At 31.2% G+C, this 22,588-nt stretch overlaps 1 protein-coding gene across 2 annotated transcripts; it reads left to right on the top strand.

The window, feature by feature from the left end:
* The first annotated feature begins 9,608 nt into the window (after positions 1-9,608).
* Positions 9,609-19,992, top strand: DPE2 (disproportionating enzyme 2). Of its 2 annotated transcripts, none has more exons than XM_088806556.1 (22): positions 9,609-10,613; positions 11,199-11,316; positions 11,407-11,462; positions 11,580-11,711; positions 11,827-11,949; positions 12,045-12,241; positions 12,607-12,685; positions 12,801-12,839; positions 13,959-14,078; positions 14,226-14,327; positions 14,510-14,593; positions 14,724-14,966; positions 15,119-15,244; positions 15,342-15,416; positions 15,935-16,003; positions 16,938-17,057; positions 17,640-17,737; positions 17,861-18,020; positions 18,135-18,233; positions 18,998-19,195; positions 19,336-19,429; positions 19,577-19,992. In XM_088806556.1, the coding sequence occupies exons 1-22, from the start codon at positions 10,257-10,259 to the stop codon at positions 19,798-19,800; spliced, it is 2,913 nt and encodes a 970-aa protein (XP_088662682.1). In that variant the 5' UTR covers positions 9,609-10,256; the 3' UTR covers positions 19,801-19,992. The 2 variants fall into 2 exon arrangements, with proteins under 2 accessions (XP_088662682.1, XP_088662681.1); XM_088806555.1 differs by having other exon boundaries at positions 13,950-14,078.
* Positions 19,993-22,588: the final 2,596 nt, after the last annotated feature.

Here is a 22,588-nt window from a genome sequence, read left to right as displayed (position 1 = left end):
CTGCACTTAGAAAAAGTGTAACCTTAGCCAATGTATGGAAAAGTTTAGCTACACTTTTTTATGAGATTTTGCAGCAAAATTAATATGCAGCCATATAATATATATCTGCAATCCTAAAATGTATGATAGCATTTAAAATATGCACTTATATTGTATAATAACAACACATTCTACATTCTAATATGTTACAAAAAGGTTCAAATTTTATAAATTTAACAATTTTACAAATTTTATAGCAACCTATAAGGTAAACCATGCAAATCTTACAAAATTTACAGTAAATATTGATCATCAAAAAATATTTTTTTGGTAAGTCATTCATGCATTTTCATTATTAGAATGTAAAATACAAAGTATTAAATAACAAGCTAGCAAGAAAAGCTCATGTAACCAGTTTAATTACATTGAAACAAACAACCCAAATAACGCCCCATCATAACAGAATCATGGCCAAAATCAAAACAAATAGCTAACAAACAACAATCATAACAGCAAGTTCTTTCTATTTTCATAACCAAAATCAAAGCCAAGCAATCAATAAAATGCTGCATCTCATTCCTGGTTTCGCAAGTTGATAAGCACAATGGTTGCCTTCAAGGGGATATGTTTGAATGTTACATGTCCTATGGCTTCACAAGATAAATCAATGTGTGAAAAGGCATTTCAAAAATCCAATATCATAATCAAACAAAAGGCATGAAAAATAAACAAGAATAAACTCAACACTTACTGGCAGAATCTTAATGTCTGAATTTGAACTCAGATAAATCTCAATCACAACAATAAACTCAAATAAATTCAACACTTCAGCACACACTACATATATAAAACAGAGTGAGTACCTGAATCAAAATTAGAGACTTAAATATGAGTGTAGACACCCTTTTTAATAAATAAAATAAAATTAATTAATTAAATAAATTAAGCCAAAATTTAAAAAAAAAAAGAAAAGAAGAAGAGGTTGGAAGCACTATTGGCCTCCATTGTCAACAAAATACAGAGCATTGAATGCTCCTCAAGCAGCTGGGATTTAGGGTCATTTTCGGTGGATTTGTTTTTGACGTGAAGGCAACCCATTCGGAATTCATGTTGAGAAAAGCATGATTACCTTGGACAATTGGGTTCTATAAGAACCTTAAAACTCTGGTTCAAAGAGGAGGCTGGAGAAGGACTTTCGAAAACTAGAAAATGATCAAAAAAAGAAACCAATCTCTCAAAATAAAAAAATAAAAACACAATAACCAAAAAAAGATCCTAAGTTCTACCAACCAAAACACCTAACCACAAGCACTAAAAAAAAAATAACCAAAATCATAACAAAAAAGGCACAAAAATGGAGAAAGCTAAGGAAAAATGGGGTTCGGTTAATGAGAGAGAAGAAAAAAACCAAGAAAGAAAGAAGAAAGAAAAAGAGGAAGAAGGGAGAGAAGATGTCGGTAAAATGGAGTGAGGGAAAAAGATTTGGGCGTCGAAAAGGGAGAGCTTTTGGGCTTGGTTGTGTGGCATCGATAGAAATGAGAGAAGGAGAAAGATTTGGGCATCGAAAAGGGAGAGCTTTGGGGCTTGGTTGTGCAACGCCGATAGTAGGGAGAGAGGAAGAAAGATTTGAGAGCTTTTGGGCTTGGTTGTATGGTGCCGATAGTAAGGAGAGAATGAGAAAGATTTGAGCATCGAAAAATGAGAGCTTTTGGGCTTGAGTGTGCTGTCGGCGTTTGGGAGAAAAAGTAGAGATTTAAGCTGAAAATATGGTGAGAGAGAGCTGGTGAAGGAGCAAAAATGGAAGCTTTTCAGAGTAAGGAAAGAGCAAGCGGTAGAAGAGAAAGAGAAGATGGGGGAAAATGAGAGTAGAAGACAAAGGTTGGGTTAAAAACCCAAAATGGTACCATTTTTTAGAAGGAGTAAAATCACTCTTTTTGGGCCTGCAACGGTGCATTTGACAGAGGAGTTCCGATGGGCTGCAATATTACACTTGGGTCATCATCTGAACCCAAGCTAGGTAAAGAATCACACTTCTTTCCTTGAAGATTTATTGTGTTTTTGAGATGCTTGGATTACATATGTGATTTGATGATATTGAATTAAGTTAAATTATTTAGTATAATGTCCTAAAATTTTTAGATAATATTTTAAAATATGGAAATTAGTGTGAGCAAGAAATATAAAGGTGAATGCTAATAGTAAAAATAGTAAAAAAATGTTTTAAATATTTTGTTAATCATAAAAAAATTGGGATTTAGAAGAACATGCATATAAAATAAGTGAATAACTAGTAAGAAAACCAAAAATAGATTTAGTTTAGTTTTAAAAAATAGTAATAATAATAAGTGAATGAGAAGGATAAGATAAAAAGGAAAGAAAGAGATATTTATAAGATTAAACGGAAAAAAAGAAATATTTATAGTATAAATATAATTAGGTACTTGTAAATATAATAAATAAAATATATGAGACAAATATAAAGATTATAAAAAAATGAAAATAAAAAAATGATATGATTATTTTGAATGATCCAATGATAGAATTTCACCTAAAAAGGGTAAAGAGTTGCCTCTTTTAGGCGGATTTCAAATAATAAACTAATATATTTTAAATAATAAACTAATATATTTTATGCATATTATTAATTAAGTTTTCTATCATTCTTCTTAATTTATATTAACTAATATTATTACATCAAGTATTATTATGTTTGTATACCTTATATGGTTATATATTTATAAATACCCATTATTTCAATTATTAAATTTATAATATGAAACTAATCTTAAAAGACGACGTAGTCAAAATAATATTAGAAATATCTTATATGAATATAATTAATGTAAAGCATAATGTTTAATTATTTTATTGTATATATATGAAATGACACAAATTATATTTTATAAATATTACAAAGTTTGTATAACTTATAAAGTAAGAACTAATAAAGTTATTAACTGTATTCATATAAATAAAATTTATTATAAATTATAGTAATAATGCTTGCTTATAAAATAGATATGTGTATATTATAATTAATACATTTATAAGTATACAATTATATTTATGTATAATAATTATAACATATTAATATATACGAAGGATATTTAATATCATATATATTAACTTATAAAGTTATGTCATTTAAAATAGATAACTTGCAATTTCATAATAATACAGGTTAATTTATATATATATATATAGTTAATATATTCTATAACTATGATTCTAATTTGTATATTTATAATAAATTAATATTTTTTTAATATATTATATTAATAAGTTTACTATATGCATCATTCTTCTAATTAATTTATATTTACTATTATTAGTACCTAAAGTATTATTAATTTTTGTTTAATATATTACTATATTTTATCATCTATTCTTATAAAATTAAAAAATTAATTATTATGTATTTTTATAACCTTTTTAATTTTATAACATTAATTAATTTGAAACTATTAATTTATAATTTATGATTCAATAAAGTTTTCAAAATATATAAAAAAAGTAAAGGAAAACATATTTAAATTTTTAATATTATAAAACTTAGTATGTATATATTTAATTTTATTAATATATTTCTTATAAATGATTAATAAAATTTTTAAAAATTCTTAATATATTTTAAATAAAAAATTAAAAAAAGTAAAACAGACGAAATTCTCCAACGGAATATTCCGTTAGTAATAGTATTTTCCAATGAAAAATTCTGTTGAAAAATTTAGCGGGTTTTTATTTTTTTGGTGTCATAAATTTTCTGACGGATTTCCAACGAATTATTTTCCATTGGAAAATTCCAAAGAAAATTCGTCGAAAATTTCGTAGGAAAGTTTGGCAGGATTAAATTTTTTTTGCACCAAAAAAATTTCAATGGATTTTCAACGGAAATATTCTGTTGGAAATTCGAAAAAAAAAATCAAATTAAATTTTCGTTGGAATTCTGTTGGAAATTTACAACGGAAAATTTCAAACGAAATTTTTTCCTTTGGAAGGAATTTTTTCCTTCAAAAAAAATCAATTTTCTTTTTGTGATCGTTTGCTTGCATTTGATTAAGTAGGTTTGCAAAAGATTTACATATGCATCATAACTTTCTTTGAAACTTTTTTTGCATTTTTTGAAAACAATTTTCTGACCAAGGGTTGCTATAGGATCAGTAAAGTCGACTACAAGGTTTTCAAATTGGCTTAAAACGAGTTCTTCACAAGCATAGTCGACTAGAAACCTTTTATGGTCGACTACAATAATGTTTTCTGTCAAGACCCGGTACTCTCCTCGAGCCCGTGACAATCGCCGCGGTGTCCCAGTAGACACTCATTGCCTAGAATGTCAACCCAAAACCCCGCAAGGCTTTATTATCAGTTTTTCATTTCCCTTGTGGGTAACCATTGTCAAATATCATGTTCTAAAAGATTTTAAGCTATTTTCAACTTAAAACAAATAAAATATTAATTTTCGTCTCACAGGGATATTTTTGTTATTTTTCTCAAAAATTTCGAAACTGGTTAAAATGTAATATACAAGAACAAAACACATAATTCATAATCAAAATGAGTTTAAAAGTCTAAAATCTTCATTTAAAACGAAATTATGGTTATTGGAATATAATAAGAAAATAAAAGAAATATTAAGTAAAATATTCTATTTTCTTATAAAACAATATTTATAGAGTTATACGTAAATAATTTTTTGTAGCGTAAAAGCTAAATAAATTTATACATACTGTAATACAGTAAGCCAAAATATTTAATTTAATTTACAATAACAAGAGGGCCCCCGAATAAACAAAAGTAAAGAGGACTGTGAACCTACGGTTTGGAAAATGCAGATCCAACGGTAGTCCTCGATGAGATCAGCTATCTACAGTCTATACTGAACCTGAAATGGATGGAAAGAAGGGTGGTGAGATTATAAAATCCTAATGAGTAAACAGACATCATCTTAAACATCTAGAGTTAAGTACATGGAGACAATAAAGTAAATCATCGTAAACTAGGTCACAGCAATAGAACACATTTCATTCAAAATACGTAAAGAGGCTTATGAATTTCATAAGAACTAGGCTTGTGTCATAAATCCATTCTCGGGGACACCTTGGCCAAGGCATCCTACCGAGACCGCCAAGGCTGTTAAAAATTCACATTTCGCATAAATTACGTGTTTATTTCGAAAACCTAGCCGTTCTTTGGCGTTGGCTGAGTTCCCTCTCACGTGGTGGTTTAACGTGAAGTGAACTCTAAACTTTACCCTAGGAGATACCCTACGCGCCTCTCATTTCGAGGTAAGAATATAATGGGGTTTATCGTGCCCCTCTAAAAGGCTGATCCACAGAAACCCCCTACTGTAGTGATTAATTAATATATAATCCACCATATAATAAAACTCAATAACATGATATGACAATTTTTGTAATTCGCAGTCTTTCAAGGCAACCAAACAATTCGTATTTCAATACAATTGCCAACTAGCCAATCATGCTCGATTTACCATAAGCCAATCAATTTAAACAGTTGAATTGCAACAATTAACAGTCTCCGTGTACTCTATTTTTCAAAATCATTATTAATTTCAAAACAATTTATAAATTAATTTAATTGAAATACATTTATTCATAAAACATGAAAATTTTACCTTTTTAAATCCATTTTTTCATAGAATTCATGAAATCATCTAAAAACCACCCTAGATAATTAAAATGATAGTAAGTTTACTCACAATGTCTAGAGTGCAGATTCTCAAAATACTCAAACTACTGGTCCTCAGATGCAATTCTCTTGCCTTTATCGGAGGACTCGCCACCTTGACACAGTACAAAATCGAGAAACTCACTACATTGGTACTAAATTGAAATTAAACTAATTTAGACTACTAATGCATGATATGGAATGCAAAAATGCACTAGTAACTATCTAAACCCGGTATTGGCCTAATTCATCTTATCACCCGATTAAATTACTAACGCGTCTAATTTAATCCCAAATTACTCCATTTCTTTTCTAATACCTCAATTCACCAAACATTATTCAAATACATCAATTTCAGCATCAAAACCCTCCCATTTCTTCATAGAAAAATTCGTCCGTTACAGTGCACTAACACCGTGATTTTTCCTACTTAATTTTCTCACAATTATTCATCATTTTCTAACCAATTCTTCTAGAATAAAAATAAAATTCATCCTCACTCAACACATGGTAAATTCGGCCATTGATGGTTGTTGGAGAAAATAAATTCTTTTCTTATTGTTTTGTTTCTAAATATGCTAAACTAACTAAAAACACTAACATATCTTAAAATCAAATCAATCCAACAACTTTCTCTCTCAATACCCATTTTGATCAGCCATCAATTCATCATGAAAACATGTAATTTAAGCGTGGAAAATAAGGAGAAATGCTTAAGGAAAATAGATTTCAAGCTTAAGTTGAAAAATCCTACATTTTTCACTTGTTTTCCTTGATTTTCCATACTTTTTCTCTTGAAATTCCTCACCTATGGTTTGTTCTTCCTTTCTTTCCCTCTATTCATTGCTTGGCCGAATATTTGGAGAGTAATGGGCTGATTTATGCTGATTTTTAAGTTAAATAATAAAATCTCCTAAGCTTGACACATGGCATTTTCTTATTGGTCCATTTTTAAAACTTTAAAAATTTTAAACCTTTTATCTCCACCACATGATTAGTCAAAGGTCAAAAATGAGGATAAAGGAAGACCATGTGCTGGACAAATGTCCTGATGGTGGAAAATTACAATGTTGCCCCTAGGGTGGCAAAATTACCATTTTACCCCTATACTCTAAATTATACCGAAATTAAAAATTTTCACTTCTAAACCTCAAATCATACTCCAATACTCAAATCATACTCCAATAAGTCAAATGGGGCCAAAAAAAATCTTTTCTAAAATTCCCATTTTGTCCCCGAGTGGCAAATAACCATTTTGCCCCTAGATAGTGAAAATTCCGGTTTGACTTCAAATTGATCCTCAAACTCCGAATTACCATTTTGAGTCATCCCTAGACTGTGAAGCTCTTAATCTCACCTTAAAATTTCTATTTGATCTAGTTCGAAGCTTAGTTCAACTTAGTTATACTATTAAGTACACTACTGGCTTTTAACGATTTTTCGAGGCTTTCCTAGCATGCAAACATGCTATCATCACATGTATATCATGACAAGTATTTTATAAGGTTAGGCTTTACATTTTCTAATTCGTTAAGTTTAAAGCAAATTTTGTAAAAGTCTAATTCATCCTATCTTGGACATTATTGTTAGATATTTATTAAGCTAACATTTCTAACAATGGACAAAAACAAAATACAATCAAATTGAACATTGGGGGTGTGTTTGGTTCGCGTGAAGGAATAGAGTGAGAATAGAATAGTCATTTGATAAGAATAGAATAAGAGATAAATAATTATTATATAGTTTGGTTCATGAGAATGGAATATAACAAGAATTGCTATTATGAATTATTTTAATGTTTGGTTGGTAGGAATAGTTTTCGGAATAACTAAGGAATAAGTGATAAATGATAAAAATACCATTTATTATAATATTTAATTTTAAATTAAAATATTTATTATTTTAATAATTTATTAAAAATATTAATAAATTGTTATTTAAATGTTAATTTGGTTATTTATTTAATTTACAAAATATTAATAAGTAACATTTCATTTAAAATATTAATAATTTATAATTAAAACATTAATTTTATTATTTTATTTTATATTTATTTTTAGAATATTAAAATATAAAAAATTTATAGTTACAATTTTAATTTAATTTTTAAGTTTAAAATATTAACTTTTATAATTTATAATTAAAACTTTAAACTTTTTATTTTAAATTCATTTTAATTTTTTCTTTTTTTAATTTTAAATTCATTTTAATTTAGTGAGAGAATGAGAAAGGTAGTTGGGTCGAGAGAGAAAGAAATTTTAAGAAATGAATAAATTGCATTTTATATAGTATGATAATTCTTAAAATTAATGAAGAACATTTTTATCCACTAATTTTTTTTACTCTTTTCTTCCTTCTTGGAAGAGCCAATACAAGTCCCCATCTCCCTAAATGACTATTAAATTCCAATCAAATAAAATGTTAAAGAAGGATTAACGATAAAAAGGGAAATGATTATATCATTCTCCCAACCAAACATAACATACAAGTAATTACACAAATCATGGATAAAAGATAGTCATACCGACATTGGAATACAGCACCCAACATTTGAATATATGCAAGGTAAATGTGCAAATGTAAAGAAATGAAAAGGTCGAAGAGGAACTTTTTAAGTTGTAAAAGAAGACTTGAGCTTCAAATACAAGTGAAAGATAGTATTGAAATTCAAAATCTAATCATAATAGCTATTTATAAATTCAACAAAATTGTATCTGCAACATAATAAAACCTGTTATAAGCATCCCATTTAAAACCACATTTAATATAATTTTTGATGATGATTTTTTTATGGAATTGAACACACACACACATATATATATATATATATTATAGTTGTTAAATCAAGATATGTATCATGCATCGTAATCTTATTTTTGAAAATCTAATATCGCTTTCTATGGTGACGTAAGATACGATAATAAATTTTAAAATTAAAATTATAAATAATGTTTATACATATAAAATAAAAAACTTAAAATTATTACATTTTTAATGGAATTGAAGATTCTAGAGTATAACTTGAAAAAATAATTATTTTTTAATTTAAACTCTCAACATATTTTTAATAAAATATATATTTAAAATAAAATATACATTTTTCATATTAATTTATTGATTAAAAATTAAAAATATTAGAAATCAAAGGAGAATTTGATTCTTTAGTATTTTTTATTTAAAATCTAAATCTTAAACATTGAAACTCATAAAAAATAATTTTTCATATTTCAACTCAAAAATAAATAAATAAATAAATAAAATTTTAATAATTAGTTAGAATTAAGTTTATAAAGGTGTATCGACCGTATCATATGATACATCTTGTATCCTAAGATATGTATCGTGTATCATATGATATATTTTTTATATTTAATCAAATGCGATATAATTATAAATACGTATCATTTTCTACTAATATTGTATCATATCATGCGATATGTATTGAATATTGGACAATATTGATAATTATGACATTTATGTATACACATAAATGTGCATATGTATATAAATACTTATGAAATAAGAAAAAAAAACCGCAATAAAAAAAATGACTTATTCTCATTAGTAATATTTAACTACTTAAATATTAAGTTGCTAACCTGTACAATAGTGAAATACTGTATTACTTTCTTTTATTTGTTTTTGTTTCTTGGATGTATTAAATCTTAAATCTATGTCATCTTTGATTTTTTTAATATCAACTATACTTTTTTTTATATTAAAAAATTACCTCTTATTATACTATTTTGACTTTTTGGTATTAAAAAATTATGAAATGTATCAATTTTATAAAAAAAATAAAATTTTAAATATAAGATATTATTTTGTAAGAATGTTTTATTACCTGATTTGATTGTATCTTTTGAATGATAAGGTGAATAGGAATGGACAATGATAGGGATTCGGAGGAAGCGATATAATAATACTAATAATATCTAGATACTTATCAAATCATGGAGATAGAGCCGAGCGAGGCAACCAACTGTCGGGCTCTGGCTCTCGCTTGTCCCGTGAATGTGGTTGCAGTGTGGAGGTTTCCATCATCTTCCTTTCCCTTCCCCAAACACAACTACACTTCTACTGCTAAAACCCAAAAAGATAAAAGAAAAAAAAGAAGAGAAAATATGTGTCTTTGGTCTCAATTCTTGTTTCGAAATAAAAAATATCTACACACAAAATGATAAAATAGATCAATTTTTCTGTGAAAAGTGAAGAGAAGCAGACAAACCCAGTAACCCACCCCATTCCCAGATGCCTGATTCCCTTGTTTCTCTCTCATTCTTCTCTCTTTGTTAGTAGTACGCGTGATAATAATCATAATAATAATAATATTAACACTTCAGCTACTTTCAGTTCAAGTAAAGGGGCTCGCTCACTTCCTTACTCTCTCTCTCTCTCTCTGTTTTCCTTTTCCTTTTTCTTGGCCCCGATTGCATGAATTCGACTTGTCCACCTCTTACTTTGTGCGTGTTGCTGGAATTCATCAGTTTGACGTCTGCCGAATTGGGTTTTGTTTTCTCTCTATAATTTGAGAAACAATATCTGATTCTGATTCTGATTCTGATTTTGTTCTGGATCTAATCTAAGAAATGGCGAATTTGGGATCCTCTTCAGCAACAAAGTCAATGAAATCAGTGAAACTCAAGTTTAGAATACCATATTTCACGGAATGGGGCCAAAGACTGGTAGTATGCGGCTCCGAACCAACGCTCGGTTCATGGAACGTTAAGAAAGGGTTGTTGCTGAGCCCTTTCCATCAAGGTGATGAGCTCATATGGACTGGAACTGTTGCAGTGCCGTGCCGCTTTTGCTGCGAGTACAGTTATTATGTGGTGGATGATGCCAAAAATGTACTGAGATGGGAGATGGGGAACAAGCGTAAGTTGATATTACCTCCACTGCTTCAGGAGGGTGGTCAGACTCTGGAGCTTCATGATCTTTGGCAGGTACTACTTTGATTCACCTCTTTTCTCTTCTTTGTTTCTTTTACAATGCTTTTCAGATTAATATTCTAAACACTGTTTATGTTTGTAATGTTGTGCAAGTGCGTATGAAGAGGTGTCCACTTTTACTGCCTAGTAATAGCTAATTATTATTATTATTATTATTGAGTTTTGTAGATCAGCGGACCCCATAGTGAATAGACAGATTTGCCTATTAGTACATGTCCATTTCGCCTTTATGTTTATATTTGACAGAGTTATTTGCTGTTTTGTACTTCCAAAGAGTTTTGTGAGATTTATTTTGCTATCAACCTACCCATCCTCAAGGTTTCTTGAGCCTAATGTTATGCATCAATACGGTTCATTTAGTTAGGGTCAGGTTACCCAAAGCTGCTGTTAACAGATTTCTTTGAGACATTTCTTGTCAATGTTGATTTTTTTTTTAAAGAGCTGTTCTTCTGGAAGGGATGCTTGTCTTGGCTTTGTGGTGGATGGTAGATTGGTGGTTGAGTAAAATTTGGTCATAGTAAAACATGCTTGTTTCTTGACATTGAAACTGAGCCTAAAATTTTGTGTTAACAAATCCAGACTGGTGGTGATGCTCTTCCTTTCCGAAGCGCCTTTAAAGATGTCATTTTTTGCAAAGGGTCTACCTTGAATATTGATAGACCAGAAGTAATCCTTCAGGACAAATTGGATCAGGGAGGTAATTGCACCATTTCTGACCTTCAATTTTTTTTTGGGAAATTTGAGTTTAGCTAATACATTATTGTGCATGAATCTGATTATGATACAGAGTCAGTCCTTGTACATTTCAAAATCTGCTGTCCAAATGTAGAAGAAGGCACATCAGTAAGTTTTCTTATTCCCAAAGGAGTTCTAAGGTGCATTAATTGCAAATTTAAAAATTTGCTTGATGTTCCATCAGTTCTTTTAGCTGCATGTATTTATGATGTTTGACTAATGCAGGTATATGTGATTGGTAGCTCTACAAAGTTGGGGAATTGGAACGTTCAGGATGGACTTAAGCTGCAATATACTGGCGAATATATCTGGGAAGCATACTGTGTAATTCCAAGGAGTGATTTTCCAATAAAATATCCTTTTTGAGATATGTCTCTCTAATTTGAAAATATACCATCTATTTTCAGTCTTGAGTTTGTTTATTGTTTTGCTATCTTTCTCTTTCCTCTTTCTTAACAAGTGTTCCACATATAAGTACTGTAAATACGGCAAGAATGGATGCTTGTCTTTGGAAATTGGTTCAACGAGGGAGCTCTCTATTGATTCCTCTAAAAGTCAACTGCAATACATTTTCCTTTCAGATGGCATGTTGAGGGTAAAATGTTTAAGGATACCTTAATAGTTAAGTGAATACTATAGTGAGCTTTTGGAGTAGTGATGATGGTACTAGTCTATCAATCGGGTTTGTAGGAAATGCCCTGGCGAGGTGCTGGTGTTGCTATTCCCATGTTCTCTGTCCGGTCAGAAGTTGATCTCGGTGTTGGAGAATTTCTTGACCTGAAGTTACTTGTTGACTGGGCGGTGGAGTCTGGATTTCATTTAGTTCAGCTCCTACCAATCAATGATACATCTGTACATGGGATGTGGTGGGATTCTTATCCATACAGGTAACCTTACAGATTAGATAGTAGATAACAGTGCTCAAAGTTGTTCAACCTTAAAAGTTCTCCCCATCCGTTTCTCTTTACCTTCTGGATGGCAGGAGGTTATATGTTCAATTCGAACTTATGTACTGCTGCATTTTTTCTGTCCAATAATTCTGTTGGCACCAGCAGATTGTCCAATATTTTCAAGTTGCAGATTGTTTCTGATTTTAGTTTCTCCTGATTTACTATCTAAGGCTAATATCTTGTTTGACACCATGGTACTTGCTGATTCCTTTTTAAGAGTGCTTATTAGGGATTACTGAATACAAGTCATAAACTTAAAGTTCCAATGCTAAAATGTCAATATTCTCTTATTTCTGTGGCAGCTCATTGTCTGTATTTGCATTGCATCCATTGTACCTCAGAGTACAAGCCCTTTCCGAAAATATGCCAGAGGATATCAAGGTAAGTCAACAACCTGCTTTCCTTAATTTTTACCTAACTTATCTTTCAATTTCATGTTACTGATAGGCCCTTTTATCTTTTCCTAAAATCACCATGTTAATTCTTTTCCTTTCAGAATGAGATTAGAAATGCCAAAGAACGCCTGGATGGAAAGGTAAAATTTCTACTATTTTTTATTGTTTTATCACAGGAAAGATATTCTAATTGATATATTGATTGTGTTAATTATACAATGGGATTGCCAAAAAAACATTTTCTGGAAATAGGATGATGGATGTTAGATGTCGTTAGCCAGCTCTATGGTAATTGGCTAATGAGCATACTAAAGTCCTTGCATTTTCTAGTTTCTTGAAGTCTTAAATTTGTACATCAATCTACCCTGCCATACAGCCGGCCTCTCTTTCTTTGGCGTCACTTGGAACAAGACCATAAACTATTGGTCTATTAAATTTTCCCAATTTATTTATCTTAAGACATTAGTTGTTAACTGACCACCATTCTTGATTTGTAGAAAGACTAAACCTTTCTTTATGAATTATCCAAAGAAAAAAAAGAACTTTCCTCAGTTGCATACTGCCATTTATGGTATCTAGCTTCATTCTATCCTTCGCTGTTTTTGAATTGGTAGGGGCTTGGCTTGCCCCTTCTGCCTTTGAACTCAATTCACATTCCTCCTCTGTGCTTCCTTCAGATTACTCATCCATAGCTCCACGATTAAGTGTAGATCTGGAACCCTTTACCGTACTACTCAATGATGGTGGTAGCATAGCGATCTCAGAGTAGAAATAGTTTTATGGACAAGCTGATGTCTACTAACTAGTTAGTTGATGGAGGATGGAAATATGCTAGTTGATATATTAAGTGATCTAGGACTGGGTTTTGTCATTGTTTTCAGAACATTCTAATAAGATTACAAGTCAAAGTGTAGTGGATAGTGCCTTAAAAGCTCAACATCTTCTGATTGTTTTTGTCAAGGTAACAGTAGTTCATATTACCATCTTTATGCTATGTTTTATTTTCATGGCCATACCATTTTATCTAAGCTTTCAAAGTTTAACTGGATAAGATTTATCCAAATTCAGACACAAAAAGTATATTCTGAATTCTAATAACGACAAAAGATTTATGGGAGAAAAGGAAAAAGGCTAAAAGATTAAATCAGTATCGAAGTGAACATCTGCAGTGATGAAGTAAATTTTTTATTATATGCAACCCTTTCATCTTAGTATTTATGACTATAAATATTCTAATGAGATATTTTTAGTATATGCAGGATGTTGATTATGAGGCTACAATGGCTACCAAACTTTCAATTGCCAAGAAAGTCTTCATGCAAGAAAAGGATTTGATACTTAACTCCAGTTCCTTTCATAAATTTTTTTCTGCGAATAAGGTCTTTTAAACTTTTGATTCCCTCCATCTTTCAACCATGTATAATAGTCAAAAGTCCAAATATCTCTTTTCATATTCTGTTATCTATTAAGTTTGTTAATTTCCAATGTATGATTAATATAGTGAACGTTGTTTTAATTGGTAAAAGGATTGGTTAAAACCGTATGCGGCTTTCTGTTTTTTGCGGGACTTTTTTGAAACATCCGATCACAGTCAATGGGGCCGTTTTTCTAATTATTCTAAGGACAAGGTAATGATCCTTCCAACTTTAACTTGATCTTCTAAGTTGAGCCAGGATGTTGAATATAGTTAAAATGTCTTCTCCTTTCAAAATTTTAACAGTTCATCTGTTTTGCCTTAGGTTTAATAGCACAGATAAGCTTTTTCCCTTGAACATTTAACTCAATAATGTTTGTTCACCTTTTCTTAAAGCTTGAGAAACTTGTCTCGAAAGATACTTCGCACTATGATGCAATTTGCTTTCATTATTACGTCCAGTTCCACTTACATTTGCAGGTAAGTGAAATTCATCAATTTCCAAAGTGTTGTACATCACCCTTTCTCTTCTTGTTTGTGCATATATATATTTCTCACTGTTGAACAAATTGGTCTCTTGGTGTTTATTATTTGTTAATATAATGGACAGTTGTCGGAAGCTGCAGCATATGCAAGAGCTAAAGGGGTGATCTTGAAAGGAGACCTACCTATCGGTGTTGACAGGAATAGTGTTGATACCTGGGTCTATCCAAATTTGTTCCACATGAACACCTCTACTGGGGCACCCCCAGATTATTTTGATAAAAATGGCCAGAATTGGGGATTTCCTACGTATAACTGGGAGGAAATGTCAAAAGACAACTATGCTTGGTGGCGTGCTCGCCTAACCCAGGTTTTGCTATTTCTTTCTTTCCTTTACAGTTTTTTTTTAAACCTTTATCCTAAACCCAATAAGCTGTTTGGATGCAGTTTTAAGGACAAGACATGCTTTTTTCCGTTTCTTTGACACTGAAAGTTTTATTATTTTCTTTAATTTCATTGCAGATGGGAAAGTACTTTACAGCTTATAGAATAGATCATATATTAGGCTTCTTTAGAATTTGGGAACTCCCGGACCACGCTATGACTGGTCTAATTGGGAAATTCCGACCATCTATCCCTCTAAGCCAGGTAATTCCTTGAAATATGCAAGGGGTACACTGGTATATAACATTAAAGGGAAGCAACTTTGCTCTTGATGTAACTGTAAATAATTCTTCTGCTTCAGGAAGAACTTGAAAGAGAGGGTATATGGGACTTTGATCGCTTGACTCGCCCATATGTTCGAAAAGAATTTTTGCAGGTGAGGAATGTGTATCTAGGTGGTTCAAATTGGCTTTCTCTGTAAGGATGTTGACTTGTTTGCATATGTAGCTAGCTAAATGCTCATTTTAGGATCTAACATTTACAAAATTCTTCATTTCAGAAGGCAGCCTATCTTTTCTTTAAGATTAAGATGCTATATTTTTTATTTTATCCATGTAAGAGAAATTGATGGAAAAGAGTTAATGGTTACTGTTAATGGCACTAATAGTTGCCATGTGGGGATATAGATTTGCATTGTAAAGTTTCATCAATGGTAATCACTAACTTCTTTCACTAATTTTCCTTGAATGGATCGAATTGGAAAGATTTCAGCCTAATTTGAAAAAAATAATAGGTTGAATCCTAAAATGAAGAATTTGGTAAATCTTAGATCCTAAAATGAGCATTTAACCTTTGTAATTTGCCTTATGACGTTTGAGTTTCCATCCGGTCAGTATCATCTGCTACTTTCTTATGCATATTTACTTCTTACTTTATTTTCCCTTCATATGTCAGGAAAAATTTGGAGATTCTTGGACTTTGATTGTCCCAACTTTTTTGAATGAGTATCTGGACCGTTATGAGGTGATGATCATACTCAATTGGCCACAGTTTGATTTTCATTTCATTTTTCCATTCAACTCTTGAAGTTAAGTGATTTCATACTAACTTTCAACCTTGAATGACCATGTTGATTTACCTAATTGACTGAAGGTTATGCTAATTTAACTGACTAGTAACTGCATATTTTTGAGCCATTCATCTAGATACCTTTGGTTGTCTTAATTAATTTTCAAACAAATGCCAAGAGGGGCTTCATTGGGATCATTAATTTGAGTAATTATTTGATCAACATGTCTCTAGCAATCATAGGATGAAGTGCTTTTCTTTAACGATAGAACTCCCATTTTCTTTAGTGTATTCCAAAATCCAAAGTATTTATATGCACACAGTTATTTTGGTTTTTCTTAATGAGATTTAATTACTAAACTTGTTAATATCTCCTTCCATTAGATAATTTTATTTCTCCCTTTTAGAGAGGTGTTCCTGGTCATAAATTGCTTGCTGGTCCATTGATGTCTCTTGGTTCAATTGTTTGAACTTTGACGTTCTTTAAGATCAATATAAGAAAACTTAATTTGTTTAAGACTATCAATCTATGGTGTACATCTTGCAAAAAAAAAAAAATTTTTTTTGAATCTCTATGTAATAGATTAGTATGTAATTTGTGGTTTTTAGTGTAAAAAAGTTTATTCATCATCTGAAGTTTAATGTAAAAAAATTTATACTCTTTTTCTTCTTTTCATTATTATTGTTATAAACAACACTTTTTAGCTTTGTGTTGATTGTGAAACATCTATTTTTATCACTATAAGGGATCATGAGTAGGCATACTTTCTTTAAATTGGTTCCACCATTTGTTTTTAATGAGTTGTTAGTAATAGTGTTGTTTCAAAAAAGATCAGGGTTTTTAGAATGGCCTTCAATCATTTTTATCATTTGTTGCATGAAATTCTAGTTTAAGGAGGACTGCAACACAGAGAAAAAGATTGCTGCCAAGCTGAAGTCATGTGCAGAAAAGTCCTTGTTGCCAGAGAGTGAAGATAAGATACGTCATGATCTATTTGATCTTTTAAAGGTAGCTAATGTATACTATATATAAATGTAGCTTGAGTGGTGTAAAACTTTTGTGAAGACTATATTGCCCTTTTGTTTTTAATCAAGTTTCAATCGTGTCATTCTATTAGTATTTAAAGTAATTTTTACAATATCTTTTTGTTAATCGAGTGCTTATGCTATTAGAATAAAACAAACTTGAGCAAAGAGATGAATCTTAAAACTTAATAAAGAACTTGTTTTAAAATTTAATTAACTAAACGAAGTAATACACAAGACAAAAATAATTAGTTACAAAATTTAGTTGAAAGTTATTATTAGAGTTCAAAATCAATAAAATGCTTATATTACTCGAGTAGCTTGTAAATTATATTATTTTATTAAAATAATTAAGATATCACATCATGGTTTTTGTGCAAATTGCAAGTTAACTAAAAGCTAGTATGTCAAGAAGGATTTATTGGTTTAGATTCTTCCTGGAAACTTGTAGTTGTCAAATAAGAGGCTTGTGCTGGAAACTTGGGTCTTTTTCCTTATTTCTTTTTTTGGTTGTTCAATATTTTCTGGTCCTCATCTTAGACTATCCAATCAATTCTTTATGCAGAACATAGTTCTCATCAGAGATCCAGAGTATGCAAGAAATTTCTATCCACGTTTTAATCTTGAAGATACTTCAAGTTTTAGGGATCTGGATGATCACAGGTAGTTAGATCATATTAACTTAGTTTTTCTTTAAGACGAATTCTCAATCCTAATGTTCCACTAACAGCCTTATTCGATTTGAAACACATCAACTTATCTCCAACTGTTTGTCACATAATATAGCAAAAATGTTCTGAAAAGATTGTACTATGATTACTATTTCCATCGGCAAGAAAAGTTGTGGCAGCAAAATGCTTTGAAGACCCTCCCTGTGCTCCTAAATTCATCAGATATGCTAGCTTGTGGGGAAGATCTGGGCCTTATTCCTGCATGTGTTCATCCTGTATGTTCATTCAACCTTTTCTTGTTCTAAACCAGAATGACTCCTCCCTCCCTTCTTCCTGCATTTTGCTTGTAGTATATATTCCTTGATTGTTATTTTTATCTGAAAATGCAGGTGATGCAAGAACTTGGGCTAATTGGCTTGCGTATTCAACGTATGCCCAGTGAACCAGATCTTGAATTTGGTTTTCCTTCGCAGTACAGCTACATGACAGTAAGAGCCAGTATCACGTCGATTTGTATTGAACATATCGTATGTTTTGGGGTTATTTAGGAATCATTCAGCTTCATTTTTGTCTCTGTTCTGTAGTTGGTGAAGATACCAGGATCTATTATTTTATATAGTTTTGAAAGGGGTACACTTTGTGCAATGAAAAGAAATACACTAAATGTTGTGAAAAGTTGACTGAGTTGAGTCAACCATATGTAGAAAAATATAACTATGTGAGAAGCTTCTTTCTCTTGAATAGTTGTTCCCCGTCTTTGATTAGAAAATCAGTATTCCTATGCCTCAAAAGATGATGAAATATATTAACACTGAACTCTAGAGCGCTTCGTCCGTGTAATAAAAGTGTCTGCCTTGTCATTGAGAAGTACTTCCAGTTAAAGGTTGGCCATTCAGTCCTTGGTTTTCTGTTTCCAAGATACATGTCCTTTTAGTATTCCTGCCTTGACAGTGCACTTCTGACATGTGGATTTTTTTCTTCTTGGTGGTGGGGTGGTAGTGTTAGTGGGGAGATAGCTGGGTTAGTTTCTTTTACTGTTAATATTCGAAAGGATGGGTAATGCAGCAAAACCTTTTTCCCTGAAAAGCATGCCATGTCATAGACAATGCACGGAGGTCTATTTTTCTTCTTTTTCCTCATGAATAGCTTTCACTCAAATCTTGGGGTCCCTAATTTACTTGATGTATTTAAATTAAGCTGCTCATAAAAGAAATAAATAAATTAAGAGTTGGCTACTGCAAATATGTTTCAGGTGTGTGCCCCATCATGTCATGACTGCTCCACCCTGCGTGCCTGGTGGGAAGAAGATGAAGAGAGACGGCACCGGTTTTTCAACTCTGTGATGGGTTCTGATGAACTGCCACCTACTCAATGTGTTCCAGATGTGGCATATTTCATCATAAGGCAACATGTTGAAGCTCCATCAATGTGGGCAATTTTCCCCCTTCAGGTTTGTGATGAAACTCATCTACTTCAACATAATGTTCTCTTGGAGCTGCAACTCATAGTTGCCAAACAAGTTATAATTCACAGTTATTGGTGGCATTTTTCTACTACAGAAGTGTGTAAAACTATGGTTTTGATGGCCAGGATTTGTTAGCGCTTAAAGAAGAGTACACAACTCGCCCTGCAGCGGAGGAGACAATAAATGATCCCACAAATCCAAAGCACTATTGGAGATACCGTATGTTTCTTTTGTCCTCTGATGTCTCCTAAATTGGTCCAATATGGCTCTGCATTATATAATTCAAGCTGCTTCCCTGTTCCAATATTTATAACGGTGCTTTACTTGAAGGTGGTCCACTGATACTTTATCCTGCTTTTAACTCAGGTGTACATGTTACAATGGAGTCCTTGATGAAGGATGAAGAGCTTAAAGCAACCATCAAAGACCTCATACGTGGAAGTGGGCGATCATATCCTCCTATTGGAGAAGCCGAAAAGCAATTGAGTCAAGAAACAGCAGCAATAGCTTTGGAGAAGAAGCACCATGTCAGTGGTCCAGAAATGACTCGTAATGGAGTTTTGCAGAAAGAGAGTGCAGGTGTCATGTAAGCCCCTATAACATTATATACGAAAGTGATGCTATGCCACTAAATACGTGCCTAGTATGATTGGTATACCCTTGACAATAAAGGCTGTTTCTGGTCTAAGGTTCGATATAGAAAATTCCTTCATTACTGAGGAATCTCAGTTTATTAAATAATTAAAGGACATTATTTAATGTTAAATAAAGCATATTTATCACTTTAGTTTTGCTTGTTAATTTCAGTTGAGTGGGAGGTGGGTTTACCTTTTCAGATAACTATTCTACTTTCATTTTAATTAAAGAAGTTTGCCTTACAAATTTGTTTTCGTGCACCCAATGGTTTCTTCACTCTTGTTGTTATGAAACGGCTATTAGACTATTGCGCAAAGATTTACACATTTTAAAACCTTCTGGCCTTTGATGGTGTTTTAAGAATGAAGAAAAAAAAAAAGAAGAGTTTTTGATTTTTTTGACTTACAGAACAATTCACGTTAACTCTTGGCTGTGTGTAAAATTTAGTACATTTGTTCACTACTTATAGACGTATTAGGGATATAGAGATAGGATATTATTTTTCAATTTAAATAAATTAAATTTAAATATAATTAATATTTATTTAAATTTAAACAAATTAAATTTAAATATAATGGATAAATAATTTTTATTTTAATTTAGATAAATTTAAATTTATATCCTATCTCTAACATATATTTGTAATTATTCAATTAAGAAATATTAGAATAATATTCAATATTAATTAATGAAATATTTGTTAATTATCCATAAATAATTAATAAAGTTGCTTGCAATGTGGATGCGCCACATTTAAGTGTAACATCTCCCATTCGTGCACATTGGTATCAACATATACCATTCTCAATTTAACTCATTCTCCATTCATTATTATACGTGGAAAATGAAACATGTGACCAACATGAAAATAAAGGTACTGATGAGCAATGAGATATTAAGTTATCATGTTATTAATATAACACCGCTTGAGTTCTTGTCATACCTCAAATCATTTTAATCACACAAGATTTTGCATATCTGATCCCTCCATGTAAGAGCTATGCAAAATCTCCTTATGTGTCTAAACTCATGGTTACATCGACTATCTAATGTTTTATAATTGCTCGGGAAATGAGTTACAAACCATGTATGTGAAATGAATGATGACTCTTCTTTGGATACTCATGTCAATCCATTAAGATATGACTGTTAGGTCACATTATTTTTTACCTTTGGAATCATGCTAAAGTAGTAACGCCAAATCTCAACTTCATATCATAGATCCAAGTCCTAAAGGGTATAAAATTTGGACTACATAAGTCCTTAGGGCTTACATAGTGATGAAGTAGGTGTAACACCCCGTAACCTCGTATAGGAGCCAATAAGACCTTATCGATAAGACGAAGTGTCAACTAATATAAATTTAAGTTTCAAAGAGCAGTGATTGGTGAAAAGAATATTTAGAATAAAATATTTCACACGTGAAAAAGTAATATTTAAATAATAATATTTTTATTGAGGATGCATTAGCAAGTTAAAAGGCGATTTGGAAGTGAATCGGGGCCAACTGAGACACTTTGAGACCCAAGGAGACAAGTAGAGAATTTTAAAATAAAATAATATTTTGTTAATAAAATAATGTTAAATATTAATATTTTATCTGTTGTCAAAATTAGTCATGAATGAGGATTATATGGCTAATCTAAATGGGGAAGAAGAAATAAGAAAGAATTTCGAAGAAAAATGACAAGTGGGGCCCGCGTGCCTTTATTTAATAAAGCAATAGCGGGTAAGTATATATTTAAATATTATGGTGACACCTTGGTGAAGTGTAAATTTTATATTTTATTTGTACAAGTGTAAAATAAGAAAGATAGAAGGAAATTTGGAATCAAAGAAATGATTGAAAAATCTAATTGCAAAGGATGAAAAGTATGGAGGGTAGAATGGTAAATAAGGAAAAGTCGAGGACTTATGTGCAATTACAGTATTTGAAGCTAAATGAAAAATTAACTAACCAAGGAAAGTTAGATTATATGGGATAATGAAATGTGCATGTAAATCACTATTACATGTAAATAATAGCATGTAAAAGGAAAAAGTTAGTGAGGAAGATGTGGGACCCCCACCATGTAAAGTAAAAGAAAGGATAGGCCTAAATCTATTTGCATGTAAAGAGATTGGTGCATTAGGTGTCTAAATGAGAAAAGGAAAATATGGATGCATGAGACTTGAATGGTTTAATAAATGACCAAATAAAATATAAAGTGAAGCTTGTGCATGAAATACGATCAGAAGAATAAGGTGGTGCATGAAATAAATAATAAAGGAAGAAAGGATGGGATAGTGAAGGTGGTGGATGGGAAAGTAAGAAAGATAGAAGGAAATTTGGAATCAAAGAAATGATTGAAAGACCTAATTGCAAAGGATGAAAAGTATGGAGGGTCGAATGGTAAATAAGGAAAAGTCGAGGACTTATGTGCAATTACAATATTTGAAGCTAAATGGAAAATTAACTAACCAAGGAAAGTTAGATTGTATGAGATAATGAAATATGCATGTAAATCACTATTACATGTAAATAATAGCATGTAAAAAGGAAGAAGTTAGTGGGGAACATGTGGGACCCCCACCATATGAAGTAAAAGAAAGGATAGGCCTAAATCTATTTGCATGTAAAGAGATTGGTGCATTAGGTGGCCAAATGAGGAAAGAAAAATATGGATGCATGAGACTTGAATGGTTTAATAAATGACAAAATAAAATATAAAGTGAAGCTTGCGCATGAAATGTGATCGGATG

Source organism: Theobroma cacao, chromosome 5 (assembly GCF_053813885.1).
Source record: "Theobroma cacao isolate CCN51 chromosome 5, ASM5381388v1, whole genome shotgun sequence".
Taxonomy (NCBI): Eukaryota; Viridiplantae; Streptophyta; class Magnoliopsida; order Malvales; family Malvaceae; genus Theobroma; species Theobroma cacao.
The sequence above is the reverse complement of the archived record's forward strand: the minus strand, read 5'-3'. Positions and strand labels throughout refer to the sequence as shown.

Excerpts from the sequence above, each read along its gene's own strand:
- DPE2 (XM_088806555.1), top strand. The coding sequence starts at position 10,257 with ATGGCGAATTTGGGATCCTCTTCAGCAACAAAGTCAATGAAATCAGTG. Across the intron at positions 16,004-16,937 it reads AGTATCTGGACCGTTATGAG|TTTAAGGAGGACTGCAACAC; the intron begins GTGATGATCATA and ends ATGAAATTCTAG. Across the intron at positions 18,234-18,997 it reads CGCAGTACAGCTACATGACA|GTGTGTGCCCCATCATGTCA; the intron begins GTAAGAGCCAGT and ends AATATGTTTCAG.